At 49.8% G+C, this 15,079-nt stretch overlaps 2 protein-coding genes across 6 annotated transcripts in view; one reads left to right on the top strand and one right to left on the bottom strand.

Annotated features, from left to right (window-relative positions):
* The window catches only part of DMTF1 (cyclin D binding myb like transcription factor 1), a 28,860-nt gene extending 23,400 nt beyond the window's left edge, over positions 1-5,460 (top strand). For 2 of the 5 annotated variants that reach the window (XM_063153771.1, XM_063153770.1), the window contains 3 exons: positions 116-502; positions 3,419-3,566; positions 4,116-5,460. In XM_063153771.1, the coding sequence (XP_063009841.1) occupies positions 116-502; positions 3,419-3,566; positions 4,116-4,225 (645 nt within the window). In that variant the 3' untranslated portion in view covers positions 4,226-5,460. Of the gene's footprint in view, positions 1-115; positions 3,567-4,115 lie in introns of those variants that run through there. The other 3 variants (XR_010027489.1, XR_010027488.1, XM_063153772.1) reach the window with 3 other exon arrangements.
* A 1-nt stretch (position 5,461) lies between these two features.
* On the bottom strand, positions 5,462-14,460 carry TMEM243 (transmembrane protein 243). Its single transcript, XM_063153773.1, has 4 exons — positions 14,371-14,460; positions 8,374-8,424; positions 7,019-7,123; positions 5,462-5,974 (listed from the first exon to the last, which is right to left on the bottom strand). Exons 1-4 carry the CDS (start codon positions 14,446-14,448, stop codon positions 5,852-5,854), a joined length of 357 nt encoding a protein of 118 aa, XP_063009843.1. The 5' UTR covers positions 14,449-14,460; the 3' UTR covers positions 5,462-5,851.
* Between the last annotated feature and the right edge of the window lie 619 nt (positions 14,461-15,079).

Here is a 15,079-nt window from a genome sequence, read left to right as displayed (position 1 = left end):
AGCAATTGGAATCTTTTTGCTTGTATTTGCTTGAAAGATTTGTAGATAGTAACAGGAAAGTCTCTGACCTTGTTTGGGGTTTTGTTTGTCTCTTTTTTGCAAATGCTGCTGACAGCCAGAGCATTTGTTAAACACAAGTGACAACGTCACAGTGCAGTGCCACACGCCGAGTGTCATAATCCGCACCGTTGCTGCTGAAGACATCTCCTCCTCTGTCACCCAGACAGACCTGGCTGTGGATGCAGACATTCACTCAGCTGACCTGACAGATCCTCCAGACACCCTAGGAACAAATACTTTCCCACATGATATCCATCAGTCCAAGCTGAGTGACGAAGAGCAGTCAGCCTACAACGAAGATGATGCTTCCAAATTTAGCAGCAGGAATAGTAGAGAACTGATGGATGGAGTTCTGGTAAGAACAGAGGAGGAGATTGCTGATGCTAGCCTGAAACAGAATGAGGATTCTCACTCTGGCTTACCCAGCACTTACGTTACTGAGGTAAGGGAGGGCGTGATACTTGGTGTTTTCCCCATTTCTGCAATTCTGGAGAACTATTTCATTGAATCTGGCCTTGATGTTAAGCTATTGGTCTGAAATATCTCAGTGATTTCATTTATATTGGTAGCTGAAGGGAGAAGGATGAAGAGAGACTATTCATAAGAGGTATAGTGATAGGACAAGGGGGAATGGCTTCAAACTGAAAGAATGTAAGTTTAAATAGGCATTAGGAGAAAGTTCTTTCCTGTGAGAGTGGTGAGGCACTGGAACAGGTTGCCCAGGGAAGCTCTGGGCTGCCTCATCTCTGGAAGTGTTCAAGGCTAGATTAGATTGGGCCTGGAGTGATCTTCAAAGTCCCTTCCCATCCAAACAATTCTGTGATTCTGTATCACAGTTCTACAACTATTTGCTGAGATCCTCTATCCTTGAGCTTCATTAGTGTGTTACAAGTATGAAAGTAACAGCATTTAATTTGGTACCAAGGCTTATATTTTACTTATCTGGAGCACGGAGCTGTGGAGTTGCTTCACTACTCAGGGTTTTCCTGCATGGTGCAGCATTGGTGGCACTGAACAGGTGCCTTCAGGTGATTCCTGCTTGATGCTGTTGCTTTAAACTGGGCTGTTAATTGTCCAACACACTTGCATCAATAGATGGATTGAGCAAGGGAGGAGAGCTAGAGTATTTGGGTTTTGCTTTATGAGTCTAATAATTCAAGATGTACCTCACTTTTCAGTTTTGAGGACTTCTGTTAAACATCCTGCTCCAGCCAAGTATCTGTTAAATGGGAATTTGAAACATTAAGCTACTTCTCTCTCTGGCCTCAGATTTGTTCATCTCCAACACCTGAGATGCAGAAATGAGTTTATCCAAATGATTACAGCTATTTGGATAATTTCCTTCAGTTGCTGGAATTATGAAAATGACTAAGTCACAGAAAACAGAGGTGCTAAAAAGAAGATAACACTCTTTAGTACAAAATTCCTCTTGCTTTAGGGGTTTGGAATCTGGGAAAAGATGAGTTAGAATTAAACATCCTTAGCTGTTTTTTAGGACACTGTTCTCTACAGCAGCTGCATTTCTGCTTTGTCAGCCTTGAAAATCCACCATTAATATGCTTTGGCCTTGTCTTTGAAGAAGCTTCTGATAGACAGTGCATATCTGTTATGCTCTTACAAAAGGGAGAATCTTTGTACATCTCAAGTTTGCTACTATAGAAGCATCTGAATCCTGAATACATCAGAAGATGGGGATTATTCTTCCATTTTCCTCTTTCTGTGTCATGGTTGACATAATTGTGATAAGGTTTTCAACATTTGAGGCAGGCCATCAGCTTTCTATTCTCTTTTAAAACTTCAGCTTCTCGAGGTAGAATTAATAAACTTTTGATATTAACCTAGTTCCTAGTTTAACTTTGTACAAATTGCTCATGGATAGCAGAATGTAAAACTAAACTTTTTTTTTTTCCTATACAGAAAAACAAACTGAATTTGTAATTCTAATTTGCTTTACTCTTCAAGTCAGATTCAAGTTTGACATGTGTACTCAAATTCCAGGAAATAGTGAACTGTCTGTGAGTAATTCTCAGTGAAAAGTTACTCCAGAAAAACATGCCTACATTTTGTTTTCTTTAAGTCAGTGTTATTTTTATGAGCTTGCCAGGGTTGTATTGTCACTGTGGGTGGGTAGTGGGAGGCAGGCAGTCATGCTGCAGGGTTTTATTATTTCTGCCTGGGAAAGGTGCCCATTTGCCACAATGGCTTCTTTGGTTTTTCACGCCCCCTCTTCCCAGTTTCAGGCCTTGCAGCGCAGTGCTGCTGTGGGCAGAGCTGTGTGCTCTGCTGAGAGCTGCTCCTGCAGGTCAAGCACACCATGCCCTTGTGCATGGGACCTTGTGCAGTTCACAGGTTGTCACCTCCTCTCCAGCAGCATCAAGGGAGGGGTTTTCAGACAGCTCTCTTTGCAAAAACACTGTGCAGTTACACAGGGAAACAAGTTTTCCTACAAAAAACAAGGTGGAGGAACATCAGGATTTTCTTAAACACAGAGGGCTGTAACCTCAGTGATAAATCCAGGTACCTTCTATTGTGTCAGCAGCAGTTGCTAGCATTTTACATCAGGGATTCCTGAAGTTTGAACATACCTTATGCATGTTGCACACAAAAACTGGAATACAGATATCTCTGCTGGTTCTGGCAGTGATGTGTGGGATGACTTGTCACTGCATCTGTGGAACCAGGAGTGTGCTTTGACACTGAGTCAACCAGATGTGTTGCTGCCATTCCAGTACCACAGGAGCCAGGGAAGAGGCAGGAGCAGCAGCAATGGCAGGACTGGAAGAGAATGAGGGTATTGACAATTGTACCTGGATGGAATCAGTGTGTTACCAGTCTTGTGGTACCATTAGGTTCTGCAAAAAAAGTCTGGAGCCAAATTCCAGCCAGTAACAGACCAAGCAAGGCACAGCAAGTGAAGGGGGTCTTTTGAGCTCTGTGTTCAGTGTTAGTTAAAACTTGACACAGGAGTTGTGAAACTTAAGGTAAAGCTGTTGGGTTTGTGGAGCAGGTAAGTGCTACAGTGGTAGTGCTTCAGTCTCAGAACATCTAGACAGAAAGCAGTGGAAAAGCCTAATTATTCCTCTTCACAGACTTAAATATTTGACTTGGCAAGGAAGCACCACCTGGAGTGTCTCCCTTCCTCTCCACATTGCTGAACAGGGTAAAATTCTTCTCATCTTGTTTTTGGGTGCCTGCACTAAGATAACATGCCCTGTAAATGCTGAAATAAACTATCTCAGGTGATGACATTTCAATTTAATGAGATAAAATTCATCCAGAGTGGAATATGGCTGAGCAGTGCAGGTTTTTGTTTATGTTACCATGAATACACTCTCATGGTCTGTTCTCTGTTGTGCAGGATCTGGGTTCTCCAACAATAGAAGAACAAGTTGATCAGCCTACAATAGATGATGAGACTGTGCTTATTGTTCCTTCTTCCCATGGTTTTATCCAGGCAACAGATGATATGGATAATGAATCAGTCTTGCCCTTGACAACTCTCACAGGTATGACAGTCCCTGTGATTAAAGCAGTGTACAGAGCTTCTGAGTCTCTGCAGACAACACTTCATAGATTCTTGCTTTCTCTAAAATAATTTTACATATCAGTGCTATCAAACTGCAAGTAACCTACAAATACTCCTCCCCAGAGGAAGCATCTTCCTGTAGAGCCATCAGAGGGTCAGCAATGATAGTGCAATACCTGATGGATGGAAATGTGAGTCACACCATTGCATCCATATCCATCCATACTGGTTATCACTTACCTTCTCTAAAGATACTCAGACCCACCCGGATAATGTAGTCCTGTGCAAAGTGCTCTGGCTGAACCAGCTTTAGCAGGGGGTTGGACTAGGGGATCTCCAGAGGTCCCTTCCAACCCCAGCTATTCTGTGATCCTGTGAAACTAGAAATTGCAACCTGCCCAGTTTAAGCAAGCAACACTACCTGCAATTGGTTAGAATTCCAGGCTACATTTCCTGTCTCCTAAATTTGTGTTTTATATCTTGTTTTAATGGCACAGCAATAATTTTAATGCTTTTTGTCCCTTGCCAGATCCTATCCTGCAGCACCATGGAGATGGGTCACACATTATTGGCTCATCGCTGGGCAGTCCTGACTCAGAAGATTCCAAGGATGTTGAGGATTTAGTGAGCTGTCCCTGAGAAGCAGCAGTGGTGTCCATTTCCTATTGACCATGTTTGCATTGTGAAGTTAGTTACAACCTGTGCCACGTCTCCAAAGAAAGCAGTCACAGTCTGTCTCTTTGAGCTGGAGCTTCCAGTGTGAAATGGCTGCGGTGCACTTTGTCTGCTCAGGCTGTTTCCCTCACCAGGAGGGAGGACTGAGGTGCCACGTCTCACTGGGGTGTTCCAGTGTGCTGAGGAGCCTCTGTTGCAGTGCTCACAGTGCTCAGCTCCATGCAGTCAGTTCTGATCTGACTTGTTACTGATGTGCTGAACTGCACACGTGGAAAACTGGACAGAAGTCAAGGATTGTGGACTGGAGCCTCTTAGTGCCACAGCAAGTAGTAGTTTGCACAGGTTTCATGAAGAATGGGTGAGGATTTTTGCACTTACTGACTCTTGTAACACATGGAGTAAGAGACTGTTACATTTCAGGAAGGAGTGAGTTCCATCAGAGACTTCAGGGAGCATGGGCAGCATGGTGAAGCTGTGGTGTGTGTTCCCATCTCACCTGACTCATTCACATGTCTGTGGCATAGGAAGAAGGCAGAAGCTTATGGGACTTGCCTGGTCTGCTTGTTCCTGAGGAGTCCATTGCTGGCAATGGACAGAGCTCAGAAAGATCACTTGTGGAAAATCTTGGGGGTTTTTTGTTTTTTTTTTTTTTTTTTTCTTTCATCACTACAGCAAGCTAAATAAAAAGGGAAGGGCTATGAGAAAGGGAAGCTACTGGGACCTCCAGCCTCCCCCACCAAGCTGGGAATTTCTTGGAGATTGTTGTGAGTAGGTTGGAACGTTTGTCTCTGTTGCTGTTTACCTGACACTACCAGCCACCTCTCCAGATGTGATTCCTGCAGCAAGTTGGTAAATGGGAGTGGTGTGGAGGTGGCAAAGTCTTGGAGGAATAGCTCTGTGAGAGTCTGGACATAGGGCCTCGAGGCAAAGAAGGCCAATTAATTCCTGCATTGTTTGAAACAGACACTAGGCTGAACAGCAGCCTGTTAGCTAGGAATCAAGAGAAAAAGCTATAGAAACTAAAGACTTGTATAAATTATTTTATTTATTTCTGTAATTAGCTCTTCATAATCAAGAGTTGGTCTTTTTCAGTCTGTGGTTTTGTTAATGTGAAAAATAAGTTGTAGTTTTAAATGGTTGCCTAGGGAACAGAAATAATTGTATATTCAGTTTCAACAAAATAAAGAGTATTTGTCTTACTTGACTGTAAGATGCCATTTATTTATACTGCCACAGATCCTTTCAGTGCTGCAGTTTATTTGTACAGTAATAAAAAAAAAGTGCAGTTTTTTTCCAAAATGAAAAAGCTTGTGCCATTCTGAAACATCAGTACAACTGGAATGTTCATTAAGCGCAACAGTAGCTCTTCAAAAAAAAGCAGAATGTCACGTCTTATGGCAATAATTCTCCCCAACAAGAGGGACATTACATATACATTTACATGAAAATCATGTACTGATTTATCCTTGCACAACCCACTTTTTTCCTCTCAGGCTGATGGTTCTCACTTGGATGTCTCGAGTGGAGCTGAGAGCTGAGCTGGAAGCAGTTCTGACACAGCAGCATCATTGCTGAGTATTCCAATGTCCTTCATTTATCCACTTCATGGAAGTACAGGTTGGCACATATACATAACATGACAATAGAAAACAATATGTAGTAAATTAGATTTCTAAATTTGGGTTCCAGGTCTCCTTGTCGATACCAGTAGATCTAGAAGAGAAAAGGAGTTTGTGTTATTCCAAAAAAACAGGTATTCTGAGGAAGCTTTCTTTGGTAACTGAATTGGTAACTTGCAGGTTTTGGTGATTTAGTTTTGGGGTTTTTTTCCTTCCTGTAAAACAATCCAGCTTCCCGTGGCCAGAGGGACTGAGTGTGTGTGTCTGTATGTGAAACAGGCCCTGAGGACATGAGCTGTCTGGTCAGCTTTGCTGAGAGGGAGGGAGAGTGGGTGGCTTTAACTCTCAGAGCTGGCTCACCCTGGTGGATGAGGACAAACAGCAGCTTTGCACTAACACAGTCTATTCTGGGCAGAGTTGTGGCCACCAGCTGTAGGATCAAAACCTGAGACTGGCCAGGGATTGCAGAGCAACTTCCCAGCAGTGAGGGGCTCAGGGCTGCTCCAGGACACAGCTGCAGGAAGGAGAATGCTCCAAGTATGAAAACTACAGCAGAAGAAGGAGCCACCAATGTCCCTGCCCATGGAAGTGGGGTTGGACTACAGGGTCTTTGATAGCTCCTTCCAACCCAAACCATTGTGTGATTCTGTGAACTCAGACCTGCCAGCTCCCTTTGCCAGTGCTCAGGACCAGCTCCCTCGGAGTTCTGCAGTTGTTGAGTAGAGGAACATCTCCCACTTGCTGTGGCTTCCTACCCCTGTAGCCCATCCCCTGTGTTTGAAGGGGCACTGACTAATGCAAGTGCAGGGCTGATCCCACTTCAGGTGTCTTTGCAGCACAATCCATCTCTGCATTCCCATTTCAGGGCTCTGCTCCCTGGTTTCCTACTCTGTGACTGCACTGGCAACGCCACAGAGATGACAAGTCTTGCACCACAGCTGGGCTGCAGGAGCTGGCTCAGTTCACACACTTACTCTGCAGTAAATACAAAACCCACTGCCACTCCCTCATTGTCAGCTTATGTTATGGAGGCAGGAAAGCTTTTCTAGGAGAGTGTAAAAAAGAAGGCAGCACCACGTAAAGCAGATTTTACTCAGAGCCGTCGACTCAAAAGCACGGCAAACGTGGCGGTACTTACAAGAATGCCAGCAGAAATGCAACACAAGGAGATGCAGAAAGCAAAAAATACATTCACAGGTTTTGGAGGTAGTTGTGGGAAGACAAAAGCACTGATTAGAGTGACCTGTATGGAGGAAAACAAAGATGAGGATTTCGCTCTGGCCAGAGCTGCAGTGAGAAGAGGCTCAGCCCAAGGGCTGGAGCAGAGCAGCGCTCACATCCTGACCTGCACACCCCTCCCTGGCCTCTGCCTCCCACCCCTGAGGAGCTGAAGGAAAACGTGCAAGTCTGGAGGAAAACTGCTTTGATACAGCTGCACACTGAGAGGAGTGGGAAAAAAACTTTGCCAAAAGCTTTGCCACGCTGGCTCCTTGCCAGAAACCACCCTGCAAGTGGCCCTGAAGCCCTCAGGCCCAGGGGCGCACGCTGCCCATGTAGGAGCATCCCTGAGATTTTGTTTGTAGGGGTTTGAGGATGAGGGAAGAGACGAGGATCTGACTCCATGTTTCAGAAGGCTTGATTTATTATTTTATTATATATATTATATTATAACTATACTAAAAGAATAGAAGAAAGGATTTCATCAGAAGGCTGGCTAAGAATAGAAAAAGAAGGAATCAATAACAAAGGTTTGTGTCTCAGACAGAGAGTCGGAGCCAGCTCACTGTGATTGGCCATTAATTAGAAACAACTGCATGAGACCAATCGCAGATCCATCCGTTGCATTTTACAGCAGCAGATAATCATTGTTTACATTTTGTTCCTGAGGCCTCTCAGCTTCTCAGGAGGAAAAATCCTAAGGAAAGGATTTTTCATAAAAGATCTCTGTGACACAGCCCTTCAGCCAAGTGTTCCACCAGCTGGCACCTCCCTGTCCCCACCTGTCCCCAGAGCCTCCCTGCACCCCAGCTCTCCAACAATCCCCCCACGGACCACACTCATGGTCTCCAGTTGTGTCTGTGTTGGGTTTGTCTTTAAAGCATGGGGAAAGCACAGCTCAACACAAAGGGACAAACTCTGGGAAGACTTATATAAGCCATAAATAGGGGACAATAAATCATAAATAGAAGGAAATAGAAGCAAACACGCTCTCCTGGCACATAATGCTTTGTTGTCTCGCCCAGCCTCATGTTCAGCCAGGATGGACAATCTGCCAGAGAACTTCGGGATTTTATTGCAGCTCTTAAAGAAATGTATTCCCCTTCTCCTGTTGTCAAAGAGTTTTAAAAGACAGATATGTCCCAAAATGACTGCCTGCCCTAAATCAGAGCCTCTTTGGTCATTGGAAGCTTCACCAGCCATTTTTGGGGAGGAATTCTGGTTTTCTCCCTGTCACTTGAAGATGCAACATGGGGTGGGATGGGAGATACTTACTACAAGCAGCAAAGTTGTTAAGCCACCAACAACTAGATTGATGATTCTGTCCTGAAAAAAAAAAGAAGAGTGTTATGTGTACTTAAAAAAACAACCACAAAAAAAAAAAAACCAAACCATATAAAACAGAGCATAAACAGCACTGAGAGCATCAGCCAGGATCCACATTATTGCAGCACACCAAGGCTCCCTGCTCAGCTCTGCCACACAGGAAAGTTTCCCCTCCCTCCACGGACCCCAGGGAGGTTGTACTGGTCAAGGCCTCATGTAGCAGGTTTGCTCATTTGCAAATGGCTTCTGTGCTACATCTAAATCTATTACAGTTGTGCAAATTGTATTTAAATATTATTTTTTAAAGTGGGAGTGCACAGATGGAGGTTGTCAGTAAAAGCTTTTTTTAGCTTCACTGCCTGAGAATTAATAGACTGATAGAGTCTTAGGTGGGAATTTGTGGGCTGCTGGCAAGGAGGTGAAGCGTTGCCCACACCCCAAATGCTTCACCCTGACACAGTGGCTCTGCTTGGACAGACTGATATCCCCCCTCACTGCTTTCTGCTGCTCCTGGTCAGTGTAGAACAACTGGGAGGACACAACTTTCTGCCCCTGGGACAGAGATCCCTCAGTGACAGCATCAGTGCCACCCCAGTGGCATCAGTGTCACTGGCTGTGACACTGGGCTGTGTGACACAGGCTCACAGGAGCACCCACAGCAAGGTCCTGTACTGATGAACCTTCTGGAGTAAAAAACAAAGGAAAAGGAGAATATTCCAATCCCTGCCAGCACACTGCCTCCTCCCTGGTGCTGCTCTGAGAATAAACATGTATCACCACATGCACACAGCCAGGTGTGATACCCCACACGGCTGACAGCTCAAATCAAAGGCTAATACAGATACAGCAAAAAAAATGTGCAGAGAGAAAACACCCCAGACTTTGATTAGGTGTACTGAGAGTCATTAAGTAGGTATGGTGAAGGGAAAGTGAGAAAGGATTTGAGCAGTGAAAGCATTTTGCCCAAATGCTTTCACTGGGCAACACAGGCATCCCTCCACCTGCTCTTGCACAGTTCTTGCCTCCTAAAATTTGGATTTGTAGAGGGAGAAGTCCCAGGCCATGAAGAAGTAACACATGTCAGCAGCAGGGCACCAGAAGAAAGCAAAGAGGAGGCAGGGAGCAGCAAATCACGAATTTGTGGGACACCACCAGCCCTACCCGAGGCTGTGGAGCTCACATTGAGGTGGTTCAGAACAGGTGGATGCTGTGCCCTGGTTGTGCTCATCCCCAGGGGACAGGGCCACAGCAAGCAGAGTCCAAAACCTCTCCTATCAGTCCCCAGCTCCTCTTAGTGAAACAAAACCACTGATGCTCCTGCAGCCCAGAGGTCCCAGTGGTTGCAGCAGTGAGAAGTGACTCCCTCCCCTCCACAGGAAATTGTCACCAACATCCCCTGGGCAAGGTCCCCCCCAGCCAGGCACAAACCCTTTCTCCTCACTGGCATTTCCACACACAGAGTTGGTGATGTGGCAGCAGCCTCAGAGCCAGCTATGGGACACCCACCACTGACCCCACAAAGGAACCAGGAGAAGTAACCCCAGGCAAACAAGAGAAGCAGCTTCAAAAGTGCAACCATGAAATGCTGCATGACAGCAGAACATCATGACAGCTCAGCTGGACTCCTCCTCCTCACCTAAAATAATTAAAGAGCTCAAAGCTGACTTTGGGCAGGACATGGAAGGGTCCTTACCCCAAAAGCCACTCCAGCACCAGGAGAGGATGGCATTTCTGTTCTGCCCTTGCCCTGCAGACCTGGCTGAGCCCACCGAGGCAATGTTACAGAGTGGGACCAGAGCTGGCATTCAGGCTCAGCTCCTCCATTCAGGGTGGCAAGAGGGGAGCAACTGGATCCCTTGTGCCAGGAGGAGAGACAGCAGGGAATACCGGGGAGCAGAACCAGCAGTGGGTCACCAACCTGCAGGGCTCACCTGGTGAGCACAGGGGCACAGCCAGCTCTGCAGAGAGCTCAGAGGGATGGACACACAGTCAGCCACCATCCAGAAACTCAGCCATGCCTGCTCCTCATTAACTGAGACCCATTGTGCCAGGACAGGCTGGACTGGCAGGAGAAAACAAGGGGGTCAGACCTGACAGAGATCATGGAGCATTTCTCTCTTGAGTTCCAGTGTGGGAGAGAGCATCCCCCAGCAAAGGGACCTCTCATCTCACCCTGCTGACTGAGGGACCTCCCAGGGCCAGCAGGATCGGGTACAGATGCCAGCAGTGCCTCCACTCCCTGTGGCCAAGGCAGCCCCTTCCCCTGCTTAAACCTGTGGGCACTCAAATTTTCAAAACACACTGCTGGCACAAGAAGGTATTTCAGGATGCAGGGATTAGAGACATTGATCCTGAAATCCTGGGCTTGGCAAAGCAGTGAGAGGCTGCATTCCCCAGTGCCCACTGACACTTCAGCCCCAGGCAGCTTAGCACAGCAAAAAGGTTAAAAATACTCAAGCAGAGGCCAAGACGGCTAAAGGGATTGGGGATGACGGAGCCTTTCACCTCCACACTGTGTCTGAGAGCACAGCCTGGCCAGGCAGACACTGCTGGGCATGCAGGAACTGCCTGTGGACAGCCCTGGGTCCTACAGGTCACCACCAGCACAGCTGATTCAGGGAGGATTTTTCTCCAGCATTGCTATGTACTGTAATAGCTGCTAGAGAAAACGACAGAAAACCCCAGCAGGGACACCAAAACTGAGAGCTTGAGGTGACCTGGACCAGCCCAGGGTACTGCACACACACCCCAATTTCTGATAGAGCCCAGCAGTGCCCCCATGGGGGTCCCCATTCAGCCAGGCAGGAGAGGAATTCCATGTTTCACTGTTGCACAAGATGCATTTGGAAACAGGAGGGTTCCTGCCCTGTCCTTTTCTCTGGGGAGGGGATTGCAGGGCTGGAGGCATCAGAGTTCTCCCCGGGAGCCTCTCAGTGCAGTCTCCTCTCCCTCCATCTGCCTCTGGAAAGGGACATGAGGTCAGGAAGCGTCAAATCCTGGCAAAGCAGGAGGGCGCAATCCAGGATTCTTGAGGATCTGGGTCAAGGTTACTTGGAGCAGCAGGGAAACTGAGGCTAGGCTGGGACTGTGTCTGCTCTCCCTCCACAGGCTGTGACAGAGGGGCAGCTTTGCTCCTTGCCCCATTCCAGCTCGGCACCTCCCATCCCTGAACCCTGCAGGTCAGCAGCGTGTGGGCTGAGCCCCGGGGATCCTGAGGGAGGCTTGGCCAGGAGAATGGAAAGGGCAGGTCCCCTGGAGTGTGGGTACCTGGTGCCATCTCTGCAGGAGTGACAGAAAGGCCATTTTTGTGCCTGACATCAGCCAGTCCAGATGGTCAGCAGCCACTGCAGCCTGAGTGCAGTGCCAGGCCCAGCCTGGTGGAACTGCAGGCCAAACAGGCTGTGCTCAGGGCCATGCTGGACACCCACCCTCTGCAGGACATGGGGACACCCTGGTGTGCCCTCAAAAGCTCATCATTCCCATCCCAAGCTGCTCAGCCTCTCCATTGCCTTCTGCTTCTACATTAATTCCCAATTAACTCCCACCACACAAACACCCCCACCATGGAGGAACCCAGCTTTGAGCTTCTCTCCTGAGAGGTGCTGCACCCGTGGCACTGTCCCCTCCTTGCCACCGTGCAGCTGTGCCTTTGCCTTGTCTCACACCCCTCACTGCATCCCTGGAATCACAGCTGCTTCCACAGAGCCTGGCACTCACTGGGGCCGTGTTCCTGCACTCCCTCTGCCCAGCAGCCACTTCTGGGCACCACCTTGCCCCAGTCCCTGCTCAGCATCACACACGAGAGCCAGCCTGGCAGCTGGACCACGGCAGGGCAGGGGGGTGGGTGCTGCTGCCCAGCTCTGCCATCCCCACACAGTGGCTTTGCCCTCAAAGTCACCAGCGTGGGGACCAGGAGAGCGCAGGAAGGCAGGAAGAGGGAATCCCCATCTCTACATCCATTTCCAATTTCTAATTTTGGGCTCAGGGCTTCCTGGGGCACGAGCACTGTCCCTGCTCCTCCTTGTTGCCCCAGCCCAAGCAGAAGATCCCAGTTTGCCAGTATCAGCCATCAGCCAAAAGCAGAGCTGGGACAGGGGCAGACACTCCCCCTGGCAGAGCTGCTCCCGTTTAAAGGCAAAGTTTGGCTTTTCCACTTCTGACCCAGAACATTCCAGCTCGGGACCTCACCAGCATCCGTTCCTGAGCAACCCCAGTGAACCAGGGAGGAAAGGACCCCGGGCCAGCACATGATGCCCTGTCTGTGGGACACGGGTACAGCAGCGAGAGCCCATCTGACAGGTCCCAGAACAGCCACAGGAGACGGGCAGGGAGTGAAGTGCAGGGCGCTGGATCCCCACCAGAGCCCAGAACTGAAATTAGCGCTCCGCATTTATTATTTACCGCTCTCCTTTGTGAGAAGAGGCGTAGCTGGAAAAAGGAAGGGATCAGGCATCGAAGGCTTAACCTGGGCTGGAAAGTTTGGGAGTTGTGTGCCAGGACTGGCTCCCTGCTCGGGTGGCACATCCCAGTCCCCAGGAGTGCCCCGTGCTGGGAGCTTCCCAAAATCCCTGACCCAGGTGCCCCAAAACCTCCAGTGCCCATCAGGGCAGCACAGCCAGTGGGGCACCTGTTCCCCCTGAGTTCATCTCCCTGCGGTCTGCCTGTCCTACAATGAGAGCATTTCTCTCTTGAGTGTTTCTCATCCACATCATTCCATTTTCCCCCGAAAATCCGCTGGGTATCACTTTGTTCTCATTAAACATTATAATAATTGTAGCAGCAGTTCCAAGTTCTTGCAGGGAGGGCAGTGATGGATTTGATTCACTTCTGAATAATCTCAGGCAGTTTCAGCCTGCACCCCCCGTTCACACGCGAGTGTGTAACCCCTCCTAACAGGGGACAGCCCCTGGTGATGTGACACTCCAGGTACCGTGATTCCCGAGGGATCCCGGTGCCGGGCAGCCCCAGGAGCCCCCTCCCTGCCGGCAGAGCCCCGCAGCAGCGCCGGGAGCCGAGCGGCTTGCGGGGATTGACACCTGAGGAGCCGCCGTGCCACAGCCCAGGAGCCACCGCCAGCTCCGCCAGCCCGGCAGGAAAATCAGTGCCCAGGAAGGCACCAAACGCTGCCCCGCCATCCCCATCCCCTTCTCATCCCCATCCCCATCCCAGCCCCCAGCTGGGGCGGGAGCGGCCCGGGCTCCGCAGGGCACACCCGGGCGGGACACGGCGGCTCTGTCACCCCTGCCCGTGCCCGAAGCCCTCCCAGGGTGCTCCCGACCCCGAGCCCCAAGTTCCCGATGGAGTTTTGGGGGGATGTCGCTTTGGGGAGGATTATTTGAAAGTTGACTTCCTTGCGGGGAGAGGGGAGGGAAATGTTTTGTGAGTTATTTGGGGAGGGGGTCGTGCTGGAAGGGTTTCGTTCTGGGGATATCTTTTGGTTTTTTAAAAAATTTGGCGCGGTGCTCGTTTAGGGCTGATGGATTATTTTTGCTTTGGGGCACTAACTAGGAGATGGTTGTTTTTGTTTTAATTCAGGGTTTTGTTTATAATTACGCCAAATTAAAGCTTTTCCTTCTTTTAGAATTTGAGGAGTTCCTTTAATATTTTTTCATTGGGGTGCAGCCTTTCTGATTTCTGACGCTGTTTGGAGGGGGACCGAGGATTCTTTCTTATTCCATAGGGATTTTTAAATCTGTTGGCAGGATTCGGGCAGGTTCGTCGCTCGGGCGGGCCGCTCCGTGCCCGGCCCGGGGGCAGGGTGGGCGCCGAGCTGCCGCTCTCCGGGGCGGCCGGGAGGAGCTTCCCCATAACCGGGGGGCATTCGCACCGGCAGGGTGCGGAGGGAAGGGGGCACTACGGGACTCGCAGCCGCATTTCCCCCGGAGCGGTTCGCACTACCGGGAGCGTTTCGGGGCAGCGGGGTGCCGCGGGCGGCGGGTGCCTTACCCTGGCCGAGGTCTCCCCGAAGAGCGGCCGGTTGTCGGCGCCGCCGGTGCCGTACCCGCGGGCGGGGAATCCCTCCATGGCGCGGGGGCGCTGCGCCGGCGGCCGCGGGGGGGCGCCCGCTCATCCTGCGCCTCCGCCCCGCCCGCTCCGCGCGTCCCGCGGGCCGAGCCGGCACCGGCACCGGGAACCGCACCGGGAACGGGAACCGCACCGGGAACCGCACCGGGAACGGCACCGGGAACCGCACCGGGAACCGCACCGGGAACCGCACCGGGAACGGGAACCGCACCGGGAACGGCACCGGGCGGAGCGGCACCGGCACTGCCACCGGCACCGGCGGGGCGGAGCGACACCGAGAGCGGCCCCAGCCCCGGCCCCGGGCGGGAGCGGCCCCTGCGCGGGTGCGGAGCCGCCGGCCCGGCCTGCGGGAGGGGAGGGGAGGGGCGGAGCCAGCGCGGCCGGCGCCGATTTGTTGCTCAACAAAAGTTGCGGTATTTGAGCAAATCTTATTAAGGATGATGATATGGCTGCTTGGAGGAAGGAGCCTGATTTGATTTGGTTTTGATTTTTCTTATTATAGGTTTTATTTTCTTATTATATGTTTTATTTTCTTGTTCTTGTATTTTTAAATTTTATTTTGTTTTCCTCTATTGTGTTTTATTCTCACAGAATCACAGAAGCAGAATGTCCTGAGTTGGAAGACATCCAA

The sequence above is a fragment of the Melospiza melodia genome, chromosome 4, assembly GCF_035770615.1.
Source record: "Melospiza melodia melodia isolate bMelMel2 chromosome 4, bMelMel2.pri, whole genome shotgun sequence".
In the NCBI taxonomy this organism is placed as follows: domain Eukaryota; kingdom Metazoa; phylum Chordata; class Aves; order Passeriformes; family Passerellidae; genus Melospiza; species Melospiza melodia.
Note: the sequence above shows the minus strand (reverse complement) of the source record. Positions and strands in the feature narration are given on the sequence as shown.

Excerpts from the sequence above, each read along its gene's own strand:
- TMEM243 (XM_063153773.1), bottom strand. The coding sequence starts at position 14,448 with ATGGAGGGATTCCCCGCCCGCGGGTACGGCACCGGCGGCGCCGACAAC. Across the intron at positions 8,425-14,370 it reads TCGGGGAGACCTCGGCCAGG|GACAGAATCATCAATCTAGT; the intron begins GTAAGGCACCCG and ends TTTTTTTTTCAG. Across the intron at positions 7,124-8,373 it reads TAACAACTTTGCTGCTTGTA|GTCACTCTAATCAGTGCTTT; the intron begins GTAAGTATCTCC and ends TCCTCCATACAG.